General features: G+C 41.9%; 1 protein-coding gene across 8 annotated transcripts in view; it reads right to left on the minus strand.

The window, feature by feature from the left end:
• Nucleotides 1-1166: 1166 nt before the first annotated feature.
• The window catches only part of NPNT (nephronectin), a 112613-nt gene continuing 90350 nt past the window's right edge, over nucleotides 1167-23429 (minus strand). For all 8 annotated transcript variants that reach the window (XM_075608677.1, XM_075608657.1, XM_075608629.1 and 5 more), the window contains 4 exons: nucleotides 22352-22444; nucleotides 19985-20083; nucleotides 16953-17209; nucleotides 1167-5061 (listed from right to left, as the gene is read on the minus strand). In XM_075608677.1, coding sequence (XP_075464792.1) covers nucleotides 4966-5061; nucleotides 16953-17209; nucleotides 19985-20083; nucleotides 22352-22444 — 545 coding nt within the window. In that variant the 3' untranslated portion in view covers nucleotides 1167-4965. The remainder of the gene's footprint in view (nucleotides 5062-16952; nucleotides 17210-19984; nucleotides 20084-22351; nucleotides 22445-23429) is intronic.

Below are 23429 nucleotides of genomic sequence, written 5' to 3' on the forward strand. Positions count from 1 at the left end.
CCTAGAGTCACACACGAACACACACCCAGAGTCACGCACACACAGTCACACTCACACCATCTCACACGCACACACACCCAGAGTCACACTCGGTCACACACACACACAAACACTTCAGGAATTCAAAGTTAGTATATAGTACTATACTATATAGTTAGTATTCAAAGTAAATATATTAGGGCAAAAAGCTAAAACAGGGGGGGGGGGGTGCCGTGCACGTGCGTTCTAAGTCACACTTCTTTGTGTTTTGTCACTGAAATTGTGTTTCGATTTTTAATTAAAAACATCACAAATACAATGTGTGACAAAACATAAAGAAGTTTTACTTAAAATGCACGTGCTCGGCACACACACAATTTTGTTTGGCTGATGAAAGTATTGCTGTGAAGGTTTGGGGTTCTTTCTTTGATCCTCATTTCTCGATGGACATCCCTAAAAGGTACGGCCATTCTTTCTAGAATAATTGGAGGGAAATAGGCTGTCTCAGTGTCCGAGGGCTGGACGTGGTGTAAAAGCCTGTCAGGACACTGATAATCTTCCCCCGTTCACTCAAAGAACCGTGAGAGCACCGCTCTAGCTAAGTGGCAGCTCTCGCGAAACTGGTTGGACCCGCAGTACATTCTGGGATCCGTAGGTCGGCTGCTTCAAGCAGGGTGGCCGTTTGGTGCTCCAGCAAGAACGGTGCGCAGAGACTGGACTAGGAGCCGGGGTCGTACAGTCCTCACCATCTGGTGATACGGGGAAAAGATACCAGCGATGCCCATAGTGTGATTTTAAATTTGAAGGGTTTAATATACTACATCACATGAATATTTATATTATATACCTAATAGAGTTCTTTCTCTGCTCTCTTTGTTTTTTTGTATATTGTGCCTTTTTTGCCCCGGTGGATCACGGGATAGGATTGGAGCAGCGGGAAACTCTGAGTCCAGTAAGAAGCAGGAAGCTATCAGCGCATTCGCCACCAAACTGTTCAAAATCTATATCTTGGAAACCAACTATTGGGGACATCTTAACATGGAGACCTCTTGGGATTTTTTTTTCATTTTAAGATCATTTTCCAAGGTAACAATATTGCATCATACTCGGGTATCCTGCATTAATAGCCTCTCCAATCGCTGAAAGCTACTAGATCATCCATTATAAAAATAAAAATACAACAAAGCTTCCAACTAAAACATTTTTTTATTTGATAAATAAACAGTATTTAATACAGTAGGGAGATAGTAAAATGAAATCAGCTTTGGGCAATCAAATTGTATCACAAACATATCCAGCGGATTCCTACTGTAGGATTATTCGCTGAAAGAAACAGCAAAGTTAATGTCAAAATAGTTTCTTGTTCCTCAGCCTGCTCATGGGGAATGGGATACTTAAATAACATAGACAAACTTAAACCAATGCATCAGATACTGACTGTCAAGCATAAGTAAATATTTTAATTATAAATACAGAAAAGTAAATTCACTGTACCAATATATACAGTTTTAATTTTAAAACAATGTTCAAAAACGTAACATTAGAACATTCCCATTCTGAGGTGGTAAAAAAGAAAAAAAAAGTGTAGAAAAGCTGCATCACTTACTCTGTACGAAAACATTATATAAATATATATATATTTTTTAACAAATTGCCATTACTTTTTATTTGTCAGACTGGTCGCTTGCAGAACTGGAATCCTCCAGTATTTTTTGGTAGTATATTGATATAAAATTGTATTTCTAGAGCATAAATTGGAAACTACAGTACTGTGCTGGGAATTGCTTGGTCAGTCAGTCGTGATCACACTGAATCATTCCTTTTCAGGTTAGGCACAGAGGGAATCTATGAATAGCCTAACAAAAATAGTACATATTGTAGTTTTGTGATCATTGTTGTGATGTTCAAAGTTTGGCACTCTGTTCAAAAGTTGAAGCGTAATTAAGCATATCTTGGACTAAAGATAAAATAATAAAATGTAGAGAAGTTGACTTCCACTTTAATCTGACTCAACTGAATGCTTCTTAGTAGGAATGCAAAATAAATGGTAGTATTGTGTAAAAACAATGGGTCTTGCATTGCAAATATTGACACTGAACATTGATTTTCTTGCAGTTGGCAACATGTATCAAACCTGTTCATACTTTTAAATTAATGGTCTAGACTGAGTATTATACCCTAAAGTACACAAGGGAAGGTGCACTATAATGATGCTGATCTTGGCTAGTTTGTTCCATCATGGAACAGTTTGGTATGTCTTAAGAAATTGGAAAGTATTTAGAAGCCCTGAAAATATGAATGGTTGCCATCAGTTTGAGAAACCTTCAAGTCTCGATATGTTTTTGTGTTGCTAAGTGGGACAGGACTATTACCCCTTCAGTGCCACGTGAAGTTACACGAGAAGGGTAGATGAATGCATCCAACCTATTTTATTTATAGTTTTATTTATATGGAGGTAGAACTGGGCTCCTGGAAAAATTCTGATTCTAGATTTTGGTATGACCTGTTCCTGCATCTGTAAGTCCATAGTACGGATTTACTATGGTTTAGCCTCATTACCTGTATCGATGTCTAAATCACATTAAATGCTGATGCTGCTTCCATTACTCAACAAACATGTGGTTGTCTAGCATTGTACAAATGTTACAGGGATTTAAACAAAGTGCTGCCCCATATAGTATCAGACAGGAGTGAGATCCTTTTATTTAAAATGCTAATTACTAACTCTATAAGACTTTGATGGAATATGCTTTTCTTTCTTACCTAATCAAAGCTCCAGGGACCCGCCGCCTAACTCCATAATCAGTTTCCAAGATACTTACCAGTGAATTTACAGCGCTGTAAATACCCATCCAGGGGTAACAAAGTGGCAGCCAAACCATGGGCCAATAGGAAGCTGCAACATCATCGGTTGTGAGTTCCTAGTGGATGGCCAGAAAATAATACGGGTAACTTCACCGTTAAGTAACTCGGGTACCAGAGGGTCGCTCGAGATGAAAATAGCTTGATTCAGTTCCGGGAGACCACGGTTACCATACTATAAAAAAGGGGAGTTTTTTTAAGCGGGTATTGCTGCTCACTTTTTGGTTGTGAGCATATTTTTCCTCTGTTTCTTTTTATGTAAAGGATGTTAAGAAATATTTTTGTATATGCGCTGCCCATTTGACCTACAGAATGTATTAACATAATGTAATAATTTACATTTGGCCAGCATTCCTAGTGCGCACAGCCCTTTTTAAGGTTCTTTGGTTGCCTTTATTGTATACTATACATTTTTCATGTAAGTCTGGGGCACACCTGTGCTGCTAGGTCTCAGCCGAAGAATGCGATATGTATTTTGGAAAAAGGAGTTTTTGTAGAGTTCTCCTGTGGCTCAAAATTAGCAAAAAATATTTTGAACCTTTTTTCCTACTCTCTAAAGTTTATGCATTACTGTATATTAGACCATAACAATGACTTTGATTCATAACATTTGTCTGCCCTGAGCACACGTCAGTCATAAAACCAGTGATTTGGAATTTAATGAATATTATTGGTTGACTAGAGATTGTATTCCAAAAAATAATAAATGTTCGCAGCACACAAAAGAAGGAAAATACTTTGTCCTTATGAGATTGTATTCCATTCGGACAGTATTTCATCTATATTGAACTTCCAAATCTTACTAATTTTGGAAGTGAACCTGCCCAGTAAAGCATCATCAAAGTATTCTCTTTTTTTGTCCTCATCTACACCACACCTCTATCTTTATATATATATATATATATATATATATATATATATATATATATATATATATATATATATTTATATATATATATATATATATATATATATATATATATATAATTTGTCTTTCTTTCTGCTCCAATACTTGCCTCTCAAACGTACTGCTTCCATCCCTGTTATCCCTCTTTACTGATGTTTTCTTTTTGCCAACATCTACTTATGCCACCTGCTTCCTTCGTTTGTTTCCCCTGCATGCCTCCCTGGTGGTTATCTACTTTGCCCAACCCAAACTGGTTCTCTGTTTTTTTGCTTGCTCCTCACACTGCTATCCCCACTAGCTGAAGTTTCCCTCACCCCCTCTCACTCCTACGAGGAACCAATGAGCTGGGACCAGGACTGGACGCCTCAGATAGAACAACATTAAGTATGCTATTTCTTTAACTCCTTTGTTGAGGAACAAGCAACACACCGGGGAAAGGAGTCAAGTGGCCACAAACTAAGGATCTTGTAGGGAAATCAGGGTCAACGTCAAAAGACACCCTGGAATGAAAATGCAAGAAGAGAGATCAGCTCAGTTAAAATGTGCGGCCTTGAACTGCTTTATGCTGCACTCCTCATTATATTTCAAAAAGCCCAAAGCCTAAATGTCCTCATCCTGGATGTGCATATGGAGGCTGACCATTTGGAAGTTTGACCTTGGATGTAAACAAACAATGTATTCACGTGCTATACCCCTATCAAAAGAGCTTACTTTTTTTTGTGGAGTGATAAATACTTAAAATATACAACTAGCATTTACACAGTCCTAAACTGTACTACAAATTGTGGTGTTTAACTTGGTAATAGCCAATATCAAGGATTCCTGTTGTCTCAGAAGCTTGAGCACAAATAAAATATCCACATTTGTAGGATGACTAAAAGAAAGTTTCAAGAGTTAACTTTCACTACTGACTGAGGACGGTTTTCTCTTATTTTCTCCTCTTCGGTCTCCTCAGGAACATATTCTTGAGCAGTGTGTACATTACAAAGAAGGATAGATGCATACTCTGGAAACACAATGTTTTTCTTATAAAGTCCATGTGCTCGCTGTCATGGTTTTCAGGGGAAGGAGCGTGGCGAGTTTCAGTTATTTTTCTTTGAAGATTCGGCGTCCTTCACAATTTCCCAGCAGCTTGGATGATAAGAAGTGATTTCACTGGCCCTCTGTTTCAATGGGTAGTCAGACACTGTGCAGCTGTGTCCTTGCGGAGTGTTACGTTAGTGTGCTGCGGGGCAATGCCCTTTCTTTAAACTCACGTTGTCAAGTCCAATTTGTCCTGTTCTCTCTTTCCCTCTCTCCCCTTTGAAGATAATCTGCAAAATTACATAAACCCAGTTAGGGGAGAAGGTAAACATAGAGGGAATATTGTGCTAGCCTGCATGAAGCATTTTTTGTTAAATTAAAAAAAATATATGCTTGGGTGCAGATGATACCTGTATTTGATTTGCGTTACCCTTGGATAACAGCTGTCAGGGTTACTCAGGTCTCTAATTTTTAAATCCTACTCCAATTGAGTATATTGGAGGGTTAACAAAGTGAAAGCACTCCTCCATGTAACACATTTTCTATAATTCCTTAGGGGTCATTTGCAGACACACAAAGTTATGGTGAGTAAAAAGTGACAAAACCCTTCCACCGTACAGCGTACAGGAAATACAAATATTGTACCACTTGTGAGCACAATCACATGGCTCAGACAGGTATGCAACCCTGCCTTTCCCCATTATTATTTCACGCACAGGGCTTCCACTGCAGCCAGGGATTCTGGTTAATAATATGCAAATGAGCACTCACAGTGTGTCAAAAAGTACATGTAGCCCTTTAGTGCCAGTGAGACCTCCAAAACATTTCAGACCAAAGCAGTAAAGGCCCCAGGAGTTAAACACATTTTTGGGTATCCAATAATTTAGTGATTTTGAGTAAGAAAGGTACAAAGTTGTGTTAAATACCAGAGCATAAGGTCGGTATATGTATACTTTATTAAATTAATCACATATTCAGAAGTGATCCTTATGATGTACAAGCCTTTATTAAACAGAAATTCTCTGGTACATAAGAAATGCTGATTAGCAATGGAACCTGAAACCACTGAAAATTAGATATTTGCCGCAGGTATATTTTTTTAGATTAAATGAATAGACAGTGTATGTATGTATGTGTGTATGTGTGTATGTATGTATGTGTGTATGTATATATAAATACAGTATATATGTGTATATGTATACATACATACATACTGTATATAAATCAGGGGTGGACAAAAATATAAAATACTTAGGACAAGCTAGAAGAAACCACCAATGATTAAGTGGGAAAAGCAATAAACGCTATAAAGGATGTGAAGGCTCCTCAGGTAGATGGAATTACGCAGAAGTGTACATTGATATTATAAAGAACATTTACGAGAAAGCCAGATCAACCATTGGATGAACATTACATGAAGATACAAGCAAGCTACCTTTAGGAAGTGCGATAGGGAGACACCATGTCACCAAAGCATTTCCCAGCAACGCAAAGAATTGTTCAAGACATTGAATGTGTAATGTAAACCCCATATGTTGCGTTACTATATGCGTTAAAAGGAGCTGGATACTAAACACCTGTCCCTCTAGGTAAGGTGTTCACCAATGACTAGGCAGAGACTTAGCTCTGCCCCTTTTCTGCCCAGAGACAGGGGGTGAAGGGAAACAACTCTTTAGTTGCACCATTAGATCAATGCAATTTAGGTAGTTCATATTTACAGTATCATTCATGGATATGTTCCAGAGGTCCAATTCTCCTAACATTACACAGGATCTATTTAGTTTAGGTCTTTCCCAGATTTTTGATCCATCATTGGTTTCTTCTGGAAACTTGGATTCTGCTATTCCTGGCTCATTACAGGTAGTCTCAGATTCAGGTGCTAATTCTCTCAGTGGCGATGGGATGGGCTCTTCTGACACATTTATGACACCAGTTGATGTTATTTATTCTTCAGTCTAAGGGAGGGTTTATAGACACGTTTTATACAGTGGTACTCCAAGATTTGGAGAATTTGTGTGAATAATATGCAGTCATATAGTAAAAATAAAAATCTTTCTAAAGAAGAGCAAGCCACCTTGAGGGATCTTAAGAATCTTGACAATGTCATTGTCAGGCAAGCGGACAAGGTGGGAGGCATTGTCTTAAAAGATAGGTCAGATTATCTTATGGAGGCCTATCAATTGTTATATTGATAATTCGGGAATTTCTTATGTGTGCACAAGGAAAGGGAACAATTAGTTCCTTGATGTTCAAATATCTGTTCGTGCAAAATCCTAGAACGCCTGTCTTCTACCATATCCCTAAAATCCAAAAGACTCTAGACTATCCTCCTGGTCAACCAATAGTCTCGGGGGTGGAGTTGATTACATCAAATATGTCCCAATATGTTGACCATTATCTTCAACCTTATGCCATCAAATTGAAATCTTATTTGAGGGACACTTTGTATGTCATCAACTCCACCTCCGGTATTCTTTGGAAAAGCCCCTACCTTTGGGTGATGTAGCCTCACTTTATACATGCATTAACCATCACAAGGGTTTAGGTGCAGTCAGACATTTTTGGGAAACTGATGTTACACTATGTGTCACCCAGAGAGAGTTCCCTTTGTCCAGTATATTATTTATATTGCAACATAATTATTTTTTATTTGAAGATAAATATTATTTACTGACCTGTGGTATGGCCATGGGACCCAGATTTGCTCCCAGCTATGCAAACCTCTACATGGGGCTGTGGGAGAGCATTCATGTTTGGGGGAATGCACGGCTGGGGGCGCGTCTGGTATATTATGGCCGGTACATAGATCTGATCATTGTTTGGAATGGGGACAAAGAGGAATTGTCCACCATACTCTCCTCATTCGGGAACAATGATATGGATCTAAAATTTACATATCAAATCGATCCCTATCAAATAATTTTTTTGAATCTAGAACTCTCCGTGGGTGACGATGGTAGAATTATAACAAAAACTAATTTCAAACCAGTTGCCACTAATGGTTACATACATTCATCTAGTAATCACTACAAAAAATGGCTAGAGAACATCCCAAGAAGTCAGTTTCTGAGGATCAAGAGGAATTGTTCTTTAGAGTCGGATTTTGACACGCAAAGTCAACTACTAGTCGAGAGATTTGTGTCAAAGGGATATGGTAGAGGACAGGTGCTAAAGACACTGGAGGCTGTAAAACAGACGGACAAAGTTCATCTTTTGGAACAATCCAGGAAAAAACTACAAAAAATAGGTGATAGAAACATCAGAAGTTATTCAGCTGATTTATCCTATGAACTCCCTAAATTTATTACCAAATATAATCAATGTGCACATCATATAAAAAAAAGTATTAAATAAACATTGGAGAATTTTAATAATCGACCCCATAATTGGTTCAAGGCTACCTAAACAGATCCCAATGGTAAAAAAAAGAGCAAGGAATATGAAGACCATTCTGGTGCCAAGTAAATTAAAATCTGTGAAGTCAAATTGCACAGCCAATAAAACACTGGTGAGTGGTAACTTTCGGTGTGGGAGAGGGCGTTGCATTATATGCAAGCACCTCAAAACTATGCAGAAGATTGTTTCAAACAATGACCACTCAGAAAATATTGTGATAGGCTATGTCAATTGCCTATCTACATATGTGGTTTATGTGATTTCTTGTAATTGTGGACCACAATATATCGGAAGGACGAATCGCACTTTAGCAATACGCTTCCTTGAACATCGTCTTAATGCAATAAGGGGCTTCCAAATGCAGTTTATCTAGACATTTTTCGGAAATACATCATAAAGATCCTCAGTCTATGATTATCATGGGCTTGGAAGCCGTTCCTCCCTCATTACTGGGAGGAGACAGATTTAAAAAGTTTTGTGCTAAATAAACATTTTGGATATACACACACGGTACCCTATTCCCAAAAGGGTTCAATCAGTGCATCTGCGTCAGTACCATCATATAGACCTTTGCCGGTTCCTCTCTCACTGCATATAGGTGTCTCATCTGGGGAGGTCTGTGTTGAGCATATATTGTTCCCTCCCTTGATATACATTTATTCAGTTAATACAACATTATTATAACATTGCTTTTCAACTGGATCTTATTTTGGCAATAAGAAATTTCATATATATTGATAGTTGAGAAACAGTATAATTATTGTAAATATTAGAATCTCTACATTACATAATATCTTTATTCATTCAATTAAATAAATCAGAGTTATTACAAACACATATAATATCTGGTCATATCATGGATTGTCTTTTCCGCTGGCCCTTTCTTTTTTTTGATACAGCGTGTTTTCAGTAAGCTGTTAATAACATATTTTTCGTTGTGCTCTGGCTCAGCATGCGCTATCCAGATAGATCAATATGGTTTTCATTAGACTAGCAGTCTCTTTTTTTTGTTGTAAATTACAAGTAGTAATAATAGTCTAGAGTAATGATCCTTTAGCTATCCAGCTTTACCCATTAATATTTGTCAATTATTTTCAGAGTATTAATCATGGTGTTTATCACCTTGAATCAGTTTGTATTTTTGAGTCTGAGCTATGTATGAATAAATGAGCGCATCATATCCATGCCAGTCTAAGTAATTGTCAAGTTTTTATGATATTTTATATAGAATGTATCTCTCATTATGTATCCATGTCATTTAAGTACACTATAGGTTGTTTTTGTGTATTATCCCATATGCTCTAGTGTTGTAGCTTTAAATATAAAAGTACCAGGATACATTGCAATGCCACTTATTATCTACCCAATACCAGCTAGCCTCTCTGGATATAAATATGAGAGGATCCAGAAACAACCTCAGCCTCTGCCGAAGTTGCAAAAACGCAATGAAACGCGTTAGGTGGAACTCATCTCCTACTTGTGCTGAAGCAGCTCCACACCGAGGAACCAGAGTCCCACTAAAGACTACAGCAAAGAGGAAATCCCATGCAAGTCCCATAGAGTGCCGGAGGACAAAATTTGAAGTGCACCATCTCCACTTCCGGTTTCCATTCTGTGAAGGGCATCCTACACCACGGCTGATGCATGAGGGAGACACTGCGCGTACCTTGTTACTTCCAGCTTTGTTTCTCTGAAAGCTTGTCCTGTTTGGATAACCGATCTCAGCAGCGCCTCCAAATGTAACAGTGTTTCCCCCACCAGGTGGGGGTTTGGCCATTACGGTTCATGTGGTGCATGATACCTGCTGGCAACAGGAGGGCTGAGTCATCTGCCAGTGGTATTTCTTTACAAAGGACTAGGCTCTTGGGGTTCATACCCTACATATCTCTTTAGCAGTGCACCGCCTCCATCTGCCGTCGGCTCCAGGAACTGAAGGTGATCTCCCACAGTAGAACTATTATCTCTCCCCCCAGTAAGGTCACACACCAGGCAGGAGGTATATGCAAACAGGAACGGTTTATTACTCTTCTGTACAGTACAGGAACAACAGCAGGCTTCTGCCCAATGCAGTCTCTCAGTTACCCAGAAAGGATGGTCCTTGGACTGTCACTACAGACAAAGGGCACCCACAGCCATTCTAGCTCTTCCCTGCCTCCCTAGCAGAGGCAGAGGTATGGTCCACACTCATTCTCCCCCGGATGGAAGAGGACTGGAGAAGGCCCAATAATCAGCCTTTCCATTGTGTGACCTGCCTTCCTCAAGTGGGGGAAGGCACTCCCGAATTTGGGGTGGTACAGCCCTTAAGGACAGCCAGGAGGGGGGCACCAGGTCGGGCTCATGATTGGTCATGCCCAGGCCTGATGTCACCGCTACCCGCTGTCAATCAAGTGCAGCTCCTCGGAGGGGGAAAACCCCATATCAACTACTGGTAACTTGATTGTACCAGGGTTTACTGCCAGGCAATCCGTCCTAATGTTCAGTGTATGAAGTTACATTGTTCAGCAGGTATGAACAATAAAGTTATAGTGGCCTATCACTGAAGTAAGGGGGGCCTATGACAGAAATAGGCTGGCATACTGGCCACTCCCCAGGAAAGGAGGGGGCTGCTCTTCTATATAGTGTAGAGCAGCGGTGCGCAAAGTGTGAAGGCGCGACCCCCAGGGGGGGGGGGGGAGATTTTGCTGGGGGGCGCAGGCAGTTGCAGAGGTCCTGCACTCTTCCCCCAGGTATTTAAATTAAGTAAGGCCTCTGTAACTGTATACTTACCGGGATTCAGCCGCTCTGTGACGCTTCGTCATGGCAACGAGGCGTCAAATGATGCCGCGGCGCCATGTGACGTCATACGGGTCAAATGACATGTTAGGTCACATGACCTCGCAGCGTCATCTGACGTGGATGAAGGTAGGCGGGGGGCGCGAGAGCTGAGGGGAGACAGGGGGCGCAGCACTAAAAGTTTGCGCTCCCCTGGTGTAGAGCAGTGAGTGAGAGTGTGGGCTGTTGGTTCTGTTCTGTTCAAGTAAGGAGTGCTACTGGAAGAGATGCCAGAATATGTAGACTTTGCATAGAGAACTGGCTGAAGCCTAGTCCAAAATGGGATAGGGTACAATGATGTGCTGATGCAGCGGCCATTATTCAAACACATCTCGGCGCCGATTTTGAGTTCTCCGCTGTTCCCCACGCAGCATGAACGCGGCCAATCGCCCCAGGCACCCGCGCTTATCGCGGATGTTTTGGTTGAATTTCATGGATTCTGTTTCTTCGTTTGCAATAAAATGGATGAATTGTAATGTGTACAGTACTGTGCTACTGTGCTACTGTGTCAATTTCATGTTTTTAATAGCCAGAACACTCAAATTTGTTTTTCTGCACTCGCCACGCTCGCATCTTAGTGCGGGAAGGCTGGAATTCATCCCGCGGTTTCAAATCGGGATTCCGATGTACATGACGCGTGAAGTGTTCGAATAACGGCTGCTGCATCAGTACAATTCAGTGCATGTACTATGAAGATGAATAAACCTCAGTCAAATATACCTTTGGTGTAGTCTTTGAAGTATGATAATGACTAAAGGAAGAAGATTTGTCCATGAGGTGCATCCCGAAAACTTCAGGAGCCTCTTGGACTGGAGGCGCTGACCACTGAGGAATTCACCACAAACCTGTCCTGACACTCCCCACAACCCCGCGGAGATCTCCGGCCTTCTGTTTGCCTCACAGGTATGACCACAGCAGCTACAGAATACACTGGTAGCAAACACATTTCCCAGAGGGTAGGGTAAAGAGGGCTACACATATACATATATATACTGTACATATATATATATACACGCATATAATATATATATATATATATATGATACCGTGTAGCTCCCACAAAATCAGGAGACAGCACTCAGTCTTGCAGTACAAATAGTGTATTAGAAACAAGGTACAGAAATTCCAACGTTTCAGTCCCAGAAAACGGGACCTTCCATAGGGAGATGCATCTTAATATTGTGTGGTGAAGACCTACTCTCAGTCTCAAACCAGCAAAGCCAGTACAACCAACCTCACACTGAAGAGACCCACAAGGTCGAAACAGTCTGTCTGTGAGTGGGTTTACTGGCTTTGCATCTCATCCCAGCCTATGTTTAAAAGCTGTTTTTAAAGCAGCATGCATTGGCTTAAGGGTTGTTCATGTAATGTGAGCTTGAGACAAAAAGGTGGCACTGTGTGCTCATTTGCATGCCATTTCCCAGAATCCCTTGCTGCAGTGGAAGTGCTGTGTGCTGGGTGATAATGGTGAAAGGCAGGGTTGCAGACCTGTTTGAGACATGCAAATGAGCATACAGTAATATTTACAGTTGCTATATATATATATATATATATATATATATATATATATATATATATATATATATATATATATATATATATATATATGCAGTGCTTGACAAATCACCCAAAAATCTACTCGCCAAACCAAAAAATCTACTCGCCACCTAGCCCCGCCCCCAGTCCCGCCCATAGCCACGCCCCAACCCCGTTTTAAAAAAAAAAGAAATGTAATAAATTTCTAGTAAGAACAACATTCGTTTTTGACATAAGTTTATATTTATTGTAGTAAATTTATACTTTACTACAATTAGTCCTTGTTACGTGTGTGTGTGTGTGACTAGTTTCCTGCACCCATTAACCAGTGTCTGGATGCCCCCTCTTCACAATATCTAAAGCAGCAATCCTGCCTGGGATCTTACCTGATCCGCAGTCCCTAAATGTCCAGGTACCCGCATTCCCGCAATGTTATACATTGGAGGGGATGTGTTCCCTACCTGTTTTCTGGGTTAGGGGGGATTCCGATGTCTTCCGTGTGACACTTGAATCAGATCTGGAAGAAAGCAGTATAAGGTAAATAATATATCCAGATCCAGAGTCTGGGAGAGAGAGAGAGAGGGAGAGAGGGAGAGAGGGAGGGAGAGAGAGAGAGAGAGAGAGACACAGACAGAGAGTTAGAGAGACAGATGGAGGGAGAGGGAGAGAGACAGATGGAGGGAGAGGGAGAGAGACGGAGAGGGAGAGAGAGAGGGAGGGAGAGAGAGAGGGACAGAGGGACAGAGAGAGAGGGACAGGGAGGGAGAGAGGGAGAGAGACAGAGGGAGATAGACACAGGCAGAGAGGGAGAGAGACACAGACAGAGAGGGAGAGAGACACAGACAGGGAGAGAGACACAGGCAGAGAGGGAGAGAGACACAGGCAGAGAGGGAGAGAGACACAGACAGAGAGGGAGAGAGACACAGACAGGGAGAGAGACACTGGCAGAGAGGGAGAAAGACACAGGCAGAGAGGGAGAGAGACACAGGCAGAGAGGGGGAGAGACAGAGAGGGGGAGAGACGGAGAGGGGGAGAGACGGAGAGGGGGAGAGACGGAGAGACGGAGAGGGGGAGAGGGGGAGAGACGGAGAGCGGGAGAGACGGAGAGGGGGAGAGACGGAGAGACGGAGAGGGGGAGAGACAGAGAGGGGGAGGGAGAAGGAGAGAGACAGAGAGGGGGTGATTGATTGACGTGGAGGTGACTGACTGCGGGGTGGTATTACTGACTGTGTGACTGGGTGGTATTACGGACTGTGTGACTGGGTGGTATTACGGACTGTGTGACTGGGTGGTATTACTGACTGTGTGACTGGGTGGTATTACTGACTGTGTGACTGGGTGGTATTACTGACTGTGTGACTGGGTGGTATTACTGACTGTGTGACTGGGCGGTATTACTGACTGTGTGACTGGGTGGTATTACTGACTGTGTGACTGGGTGGTATTACTGACTGTGTGACTGGGTGGTATTACTGACTGTGTGACTGCTTGGGATTACTGATTGGGTGGGATTACTGACTGTGTGACTTGGTGGGATTACTGACTGGGTGACTGGGTGGTATTACTGACTGTGTGGGATTACTGACTGGGTGACTGGGTGGTATTACTGACTGGGTGGTATTACTGACTGGGTGACTGGGTGGTATTACTGACTGGGTGACTGGGTGGGATTACTGACTGGGTGGTATTACTGACTGGGTGACTGGGTGGGATTACTGACTGGGTGGGATTACTGACTGGGTGACTGGGTGGGGGGGTGAGGGGTGGGATTACTGACTGGGTGGGGGGTGGGATGGGTGACTGTGGGGGGAGTTACTGACTGGGTTACTGACTGGGTGGGATTGGTGACTGGGTGGGATTACTGACTGGGTGACTGGGTGACTGGTGGGATGGGTGACTGGTTGACTGGTGGGATGGGTGACTGTGTGACTGGTGGGATGGGTGACTGGTGGGATGGGTGACTGGGTGGAGGGGTGACAAACTGGGGGGGTACCTCTGGTGTCCTGCATATACACGTTCTCACACACACACAGGGGGGGGGACACACACAGGAGGGGGGGGACACACACAGGAGGGAGGGGAGAAACACCCCCGCAACTACAGTATCTCCCGACCCGCGTGGGCAGCAGGAGCGGGGAGGAGAAACACACGCACTACTACCTCCCGACCCACGCGGGCAGCGGGGGAAGGAAAATCACCAGCGCCATTACCTTCCAGACCGCGCGGGCAGCGGGAGCAGTGGGGGAAGGAAAATCACCAGCGCCGTTACCTTCCAGACCGCGCGGGCAGCGGGAGCAGTGGGGGAAGGAAAATCACCAGCGCCGTTACCTTCCAGACCGCGCGGGCAGCGGGAGCAGTGGGGGAAGGAAAATCACCAGCGCCGTTACCTTCCAGACCGCGCGGGCAGCGGGAGCAGTGGGGGAAGGAAAATCACCAGCGCCGTTACCTTCCAGACCGCGCGGGCAGCGGGAGAGGGGGGGGAAGGAAAATCACCAGCGCCGTTACGTTCCAGCCCGCGCGGGCAGCGGGAGAGGGGGGGAAGGAAAATCACCAGCGCCGTTACCTTCCAGCCCGCGCGGGCAGCGGGAGAGGGGGGGGGGAAGGAAAATCACCAGCGCCGTTACCTTCCAGCCCGCGCGGGCAGCGGGAGAGGGGGGGGGGGAAGGAAAATCACCAGCGCCATTACCTTCCAGCCCGCGCGGGCAGCGGGAGCAGTGGGGGAAGGAGAAACACCCGCGCCATTATCTTCCAGCCCGCGCGGGCAGCGGGAGCAGTGGGGGAAGGAGAAACAGTGTATTTAAATTGCATTTCATTCCACCCACCTCCACATCTGTCCAAAATCCTCCATGACCGGATCAGTGCAGGAGCTGACACAATTATACAGGAGGATATTCAGTATAAAGGAGGAGGAGCAGACGCACGCACACACCTCTCCCCCGTGCAGAGAAGGAAGGGCAGTTTTAAGTCCTGGCAGCTCCATCCCGCGTCACAGCCAATCAGCTAGAGGAATTTTTTTATTTATTTTTTCCGAGCAGGGGATTTTTTTTTTTTTTGCAGTGCAGGGGAAATGTTACTGGCCACGAGCCAATTTCCGATCGCAGCTGGCGAGTTGGCGACCGGGTTTGTCGAGCACTGTATATATGTATACACTGCATATAAATCAGGGGTGAACAAAAATATAAAACAGTTAGGAACCACTATTTTTGGGGGGAGGGAGGGGGGGCATGCCAGGTAAGACGATTGGTCAACAATAAAATATTGTGCACTTATTATAAAGATAGTTCAAGTAGTGTCCCGTGAAGGAGGATACAAGCAGTGCACAGCTTGTTGAGCAAAGACAAATTGACAGTGGCTGGATCAGGTATTCAGATAAAAAATCCCTTTATTGGGTCATCCAAAAACGAACACTCTCACAGACTGTGAGAGACACCTCTTACGCGTTTTGGGCACAACCTGTCCTTTGTCTTTGCTTAACAAGCTGTGCACTGCTTGTATCCTCCTTCATGGGACACCACTTCACTGATCCAACGGAGCCGTTGCACGCCGAATACAGGACATTAATCTGCCTCGTGTGAATACTTTATACCTCTAATCGCTGCCTCATTAATCTACATGTCCCACTGGAGAGCAGTATTTTCCTTCTTTGTGGTGTTGTATTGAGTGTGAATATGCACAGACACTCAATACAACACCACGAAGAAGGAAGATACTGCTCACCTGTGGGACATCATTTCTCACAACCAGATAATTCCATAAATGATTTAAAAATCAAAATCCTCAATGGAATGTTTAAAAGCACCCAAGAACGGAAAACATTTGTACTCAGAATGATAAGACTCTTTGACACCAAAACAAGAGGACTTAATGCAGATATGGGGTTTCTCACACACTATCAGAATTGTTTACCTACCCATACATTCCCCCCCCCCACAGCATGCCCTTCCCCCCCCCCCCCCCCACACAGCATGCCCTTCCCCCCCCCACACAGTATGCCCTTTCCCCTCCATGCTGTTACTTGTCACCGTTTTATCACCCTTCCAATGTTTTCAAACATCACTTTTTCACCCTACTTTATCTACATCTCTGTTTTTTTCTCTCCTTACCTAATCTTTAGTTTAGCGACAGAATCTTTAGTTAATCAGTATTGCTGACATGAGGAAGAGAGAAACACTCTCGAAAGCTTGTCCTATGATTTCAATTGTTAGTCCAAATAAAAAAGCTATCACCTAATACTGAAGTACTCATTTATTCTGATGATATATATAAATATATATCATCTGAGATCATATAGTAACATTATAATGCTCCAAATATTTCTTGACAAATTGGTCATATTGTTACCTTTCCAAGAAAACCCTTTGATTGAATATACTTTAACTCTTCTTTGTTTAGATAACTACATTGTCGCAATAGTAGAAATGTCTTTATTTGTACTTACGCTTTTGATACCCTTCCCTTGAATATTTATATGTGTCTCTCTCCATCCATGGCCTCCATTTCTTTCCCACGCTGCAGATCCATGGGCACCGGTTCTCCTTATAAAGACCTGGAGTCTCCCAGAATGATCCCCAGATACAAGGTGCCTAAATGACAGGCACAGGTCCCCAGAATAAGACAGCTGTCCGAGAGGAAGAACCAAGCGCGCTGCTTTCCCTGCATGGCCTTTGGCCTCCACGACAGTCAGATACTGACCACCTGTAAATAAACCAGCCAACATCCAAATCAATGTTTGTAAATACATCTTTGATGTGAACTTAGTACACAAAGACCATGAGAACTATTTATATCATACTAGCTGAAAGCATCCGGCGTTGCTCGGAAATTCTAAGAAACCCACCTCATCCCTCACCTCCTCCTCCTACTCTCACCCCACCCCCCACCCCCTAATCGCCTAGTCATCCCTCCCATGACTTTCCTTTAATACCTTATGGTGTCCCCAATTCTTTCCACTTCTCTCCTTCTCCAGCATTCTTACTTTCTCCTCTCGTGCCAACTGACTTCCTCACTTTCTTTTAGTCTGTTTTCTGTGTAAACTATATAGCTATCTGACTCTCCTTATCTGCCACCAGGGTGTGCGCATTTTTATGCCACTTTATGATGTCACGTGCCACATACATAGCCCCCAGGTACAACACATGGAACCAAACGTTCCTAGCAACACTGGAAACAAATGCAACAAGGAATTGCTCTCCTGACGAAGGACGCAGTTCCAAAACACTTAGAGGTTACACAGGGGTCACCTGACGCGCATGCGCACTGGCTGAGGTAGGATCGCGGAGGAGTGCTGGCGGAGATTCCAGCATCACATGCGGATACAGTCCGGACTGACCTTCAGTATCCCCATGTGGTAAGCCTGCTTGTCTCCTTCCGATTGTTCCCACTTCCCTCAGTGCGGATTATTATTACTGCTTTCTGGGTCTGCATAGTATCACTATCAGTAGGAAGCAGTTCTTTTGTTTCATGACCTTTTGGTCAAGTGCATAGCACTCATCATATGCTTTTATGTACTACTGGGAAAGTTATGGGTTTTTATTAATCAATAGTTCTTTTCCTAGTGGGTTTTAATTGTTGTTATATATATGAGGTCGGTTGACGTGCTAAATAAAATTGGTTGACACCTTGTATGTGATTTTAGCAGTTTATTTTAGCATCTCCATTTAGTGAGCCCATGCACTAATCCCTGGTGCGCTTTGTGTGCATTCTGCTTTTTTCGTTCCTAGCAACACTCCCTTTTGGAGTGTTGGAGAGGATCCAACCCATGACAGTTCGCCTTATTTTGATACATAAAGTAATCCTTCCAAGTTTGGTTGTTCTAGGTCTTATAGTTTGGGCGTGCATAATGAGACACGCCGACAGACAGACATTCTGCGATATATAGTAGATAATAATCATTCTGTGTAAGAGGGAAATTATTTGTTTTTCTTACTTGTTGGAAATGACATTATTAGGTCAACCAAATATGAATAGGCACAGCGTTTGTAACATAACTATTGTGCATTATATCTAAAAAGATTGTGGAAGAAGCACTGAGGAGCAATCTACAGTATGACCACATCCAAGTCAATGTTCGCATAATGAAGTGTGCATGTTTTTATTGCTTCTTCAATTTTGCTGCCTTACAACTAAATAGAAAGGAGACTACAATGCAGTTATTAAATAAATGATTCACTTATGAATCCACCCAAACATCCTGTTACATGAATACTATTCTGTGCGCTTTGTAAATTGAGCTAGATAAAATGGATTTTGGGTTTACTTTTACCACACAGGTACTACTAAATTGTTTCTCTTTAGATGTATTACCCATATGACCAACTCAAATTAGGTCTCTCCGAAGTAGCTTTGCACTTTAATCATGTTAGTGCAGGCTTCACATGCATGAGTTTCTTGCATTGTGCAATAATCACAGGGAGTACATCGGCTTGTACTAAAATAACTGCACTTCACACACAAACAAAATAATCTAACAAAATCCTCCATCCTGTAGCACTCTTTCCATCACACTGAAGTGTGTTTGGAATTGTTGAAGGCTCTTAAGAAAATCCCTTTTTACGCTCCACCAGGGGAGCCTCGTAATCCCCTTCCTCTACTTCAGGAATGAATTCTATACACAGATACTTAAATACTATAGACAGGTCTGGGAGCATCACTTCACTAAAAATGTTTGTCCATTAAGATACCGACATTAACGTTTTTGAACAGTTCACATTGCGAGTTGCTGTTATATGTCAGATTTAAACAAAACAACCTCTATACAACATTTAGGTCCATATTTACTGAGCAGTACTCAGCCATGAGACACTGTACTGTCCATTCACTTAAGTGGGCTGTAATGTGCCTTACAGCGGTCTAAGATTTGTAGAGGTTAGCACCACTTAATAAATATGACTCTTAGGCCTAGATTTAGTAAAGGATACTATAGGTCAGGGGTCTCCAAACCTGTCCTCAAGAGCCGCACACAGGCCAGCTTTTATGGATATCCCTGTGTCAGCACAGGTGGCTCAATCAGTGGCTCAGTGCTTGACTGTGTGCGGTTCTTGAGGACAGGTTTGGAGACCCCTGCTATAGGTGGATTACATTTCGGCGTTATTAAAAAATGGGATCACTGCAATATATTTTAGAATTACCTCCATATTCAATAAGAATTATTTACAGTAGGGCCCCGCTTTTCGGCATGTCGCTCATACAGCGTTTCCCAATTGTAGCATCTGAATAGGTAATTTGGCGGTGATTACCTCATTTATTGCATTAAAAATATGGCTGACACCTATACACTAAAGCCTGTGGCTCTAGCGAGATCAATAAATGAAATTGGCATTAAACATTGATAACAACAACTGTTTCATTTATCGATCTTTAGTGAATCGAGGCCTTAATGTTTATAGATTACAACATTTCAATCAATTAAAAGTCATTTAGCATTCATAAAGGCAGATGGTGCTATGTTACTGGAAGACATTGTTGTTTTACCTGACTCGTCTTTGACTAGTTCCCAATGTAAATCATTTTCTTTATGCCTGATCCAGCCACACAGGCCATTGTCAAAATTACAGCTGTCAAGCAAAGCACCTGCAAAACAAAATGCAAACCGCATCATAAACACACTCCCTGTCATATTCATGATTTCCTTTATTTATTCTTTCCGCATTCTGACACCCGATTGAAAAGTCATGACTTATATTGCAAAGCAATCAATGCCAAATGAGTTTTGAACTTGAACAGGGGAGAGCCGTGGTCCGGAGGCCTCAGACCACGAGCAAGGTGTGTGTTGCATTTTGCATGTGTGAGTTGCATTTTCTGAGTGTTGCATTTTGTGTGTGTGTGTGTGTTGAAGGAGAACAACATATATTGTGTATGGAGAAGGATTTAGGAGTGCTTGTAGACAGCAGTCTTACCAAAAGTGCCCAAAGTCATGCAGTAGCTGCAAAGGCAAACAAGATCATATCTTGCATTAAATGGGCAATGGATGGAAGGGAAGTAAACATTATTATGCCCCTTTATAAAGTATTAGTAAGACCACACCTTGAGTATGGAGTACAATTTTGGCACCAAATTAATAAAGGGGATGGACAATCTAACTTATGAGAGGCTAGCTAAATTAGATTTCTTTACATTAGAAAAGAGGCGTCTAAGAGGGGATATGATAACTATATACAAATATATTTGGGGATGGTACAAGGAGCTCTAAAAAAAAAATTATTCATCCCAAGGGAAGTACAAAGTACTTGGGGGCATCCCTTAAGGTTGGAACAAAGGAGATTTCACCAGCAACAAAGGAAAGGGTTCTTTACAGTAAGGGCAGTTAAAATGTGGAATTCATTACCCATGGAGACTGTCATGGCAGATACAATAGATTTGTTCCAAAAAAGTTGGACACCTTTTTAGAAAGGGAAGGCATACAGGGATATACCAAATATGTAAACATTCGAAGGATGTTGATCCAAGGAGTAATCTGATTGCCAATTCTTGGAGTCAGAAAGGAATTTATTTTTCCCCTTATGAGATATCATTGGATATATGACACTGGGGTTTTCTGTTTGCCTTCCTCTGGATCAATATACTGTAAGTACGGATATAGGATCAAGTATCTGTATTCTAAATTTAGCATAGGTTGAACTTGATGGACATATCTCTTTTTTCAAGCTCATCTACTATGTAACTGGTAACTATATGTAACTATATGCAACTATGTAACTATGTTGCATTTTCTGTGTGTGTGTTGCAATTTTGTGTGTGTGGAAGGGTGGGTAATTATTTTGGGGGGGATTGTGTGATTTTTGTGGGAGGGGAATTGTATGGGTGAGGGGGAAATGAATGTGAGGAGGGAGGGATTGAATGAGAAGGGGATAATTAAGTGCTAGTGGAGACAGCGGGTGGAATGAGGTGGGGGAGAGAGAGAAATACATGGGGTGATGGGGGAATAGTAGAGGTGGCTCACGAAGGTGTGAAAGTGTGGGGGGGAGGGCCAGAAGGCCACTGACACATAGGGGCGCCCCAGTCAAAACTCTAGTCCTGGGCCCCAAGAAATCTGTCGGCAGCCCTGTAAGACTGTATTGTATTTTCCATTCAGTGTAATGTCTATCCCACCGCCCCAAACTTGAACAGTAACAGTGTTAGTATTTTTAATGTAAGTTCTGCAATGCTGGACTCAACCCTTCAACTAAAAGCCACAGGCACCCCCACAATGACTTTTTCTTGCCTCACATGAGCCAGGACATTTCAGGAACACATAAAACACAGAGCTTGAGATATTCATGACCACCGAACTTACAACAGTGAAAATGGCCACCAACCAATAAACAAAGAAAACACAGTGGAGGAAATGTACCAATGTAAAGGAACTGTAAATATAAGTTTGTTTTGACGCATTGCTCCATTTTGAACATTTTTACTACATTTGACACAAATTGTTACACAGAAAAGTTGACGGCACTTCGAACCTGGCAGATTTTTTTTGACGTGTGTGTCATGTGACGTCTCCTTAACTCCTCCTATTGACCCAAACCGCAAGCTGATGTACAGTACTTATTTTTTAATGTTATACTGTAGTACTTCTGGAGTGGAATATTTATTTTACTGGAGACCATATTTTAAAACACGATACTTTATGAATCAGAAAAAGAACAAAACATATATTTATTTTTTTAAATATATGTATTATAAACTAAACACACAATGATTATTAGAACATTTAATCTTAGCTATCATCTAATAAAAGTCCCAGGAAATATGGCAATCAAAGAACAGACAAACAAAACATAATAACAGACCAACAAAACAGTCAATATTGCAGCCCAATGTATATATTCAAAATAAATATCTAGTATTAAATAGTACCAGGATCATCGTTTGCTTCATACTCATCAGCGCTGAGCCCCTTTTCAACTTCAAATCTATCAAAGATATTATTTTGCCCTTCATGACGTGGAACTGTAAGACAAAGCAAGTCATATGGTTTGAGTTAGAAATAAGTCTCGAGGCTGGATCGCATTATAGAAGAAACTATAAGATGTATAGGAGGTTATTTATTATAGTGCAGAAAGGGGTACAATTGCACAGAAACTCCCATTGAATTGAATATGCAGTATCACAGTTTCACAATTAATCAATGAAGGTTTGTCATCAATGTTAATTCAGTCCATCTTGATTTATGAATAGTAAATTTAGAATGACTTGTAGTATGTACCCTTTCTATCTTACCCTTAAATATATAATATGTACATTTTTGAATGGTGTGGCCACCCTATGTTTTTTTATAAATGAAGTGAAAGATCTTTTGTATATACTTTTTTTGCATATACTGTATTAATTTTTTTGTATATGTATTTGTATCGGTAAATCCTTGTAAGCCATTTTCAAATCTTTATTTTTAATGCAATGCCACCTTTAAACTGGATTAATTTGATGAATAAAGCTATAAATGTGTACGGTCTTTATAATGTTTTATCCCTGATGACCATGGCAAAAGGTACAGTATGTGGAGGCAGCAGTGTATCAGCAATTAATTTAGCCGATATATAACATAATAGTTTTTATATCTTTAATCAAGTATGAAATAAGACATTTTTTAGCAATACTTCATCAAAAAAAAGTTTTGTCTGGTGCAACCTATTGTGATAATATATAGTTGAAAGTATGTTGAGAATCGCTACAATTTCAGATGCTCAGCAGATGATGTCTGCATCCAAACTAATTGTTTAGAAGCATGCTGTCTATACCAGAACGAGGCTGAAAGAAAGCCCTTGAGAAAGCTCCAGGGAGGAGTGAAACGTGCGTCGGGTAGGCTGTGGGTGGGCCAGTGTAGTGTGTGTGTAATTGGATAATGTGTAGCTTCACGTGAGACTGCAGTCAGAGCGGTGGGATCTTCGCTCCTGAACAGACTTGCAATCAACACTTTCCCTCTCTGTATGAGAGT

Source organism: Ascaphus truei, chromosome 1 (genome assembly GCF_040206685.1).
Source record: "Ascaphus truei isolate aAscTru1 chromosome 1, aAscTru1.hap1, whole genome shotgun sequence".
NCBI lineage: Eukaryota > Metazoa > Chordata > Amphibia > Anura > Ascaphidae > Ascaphus > Ascaphus truei.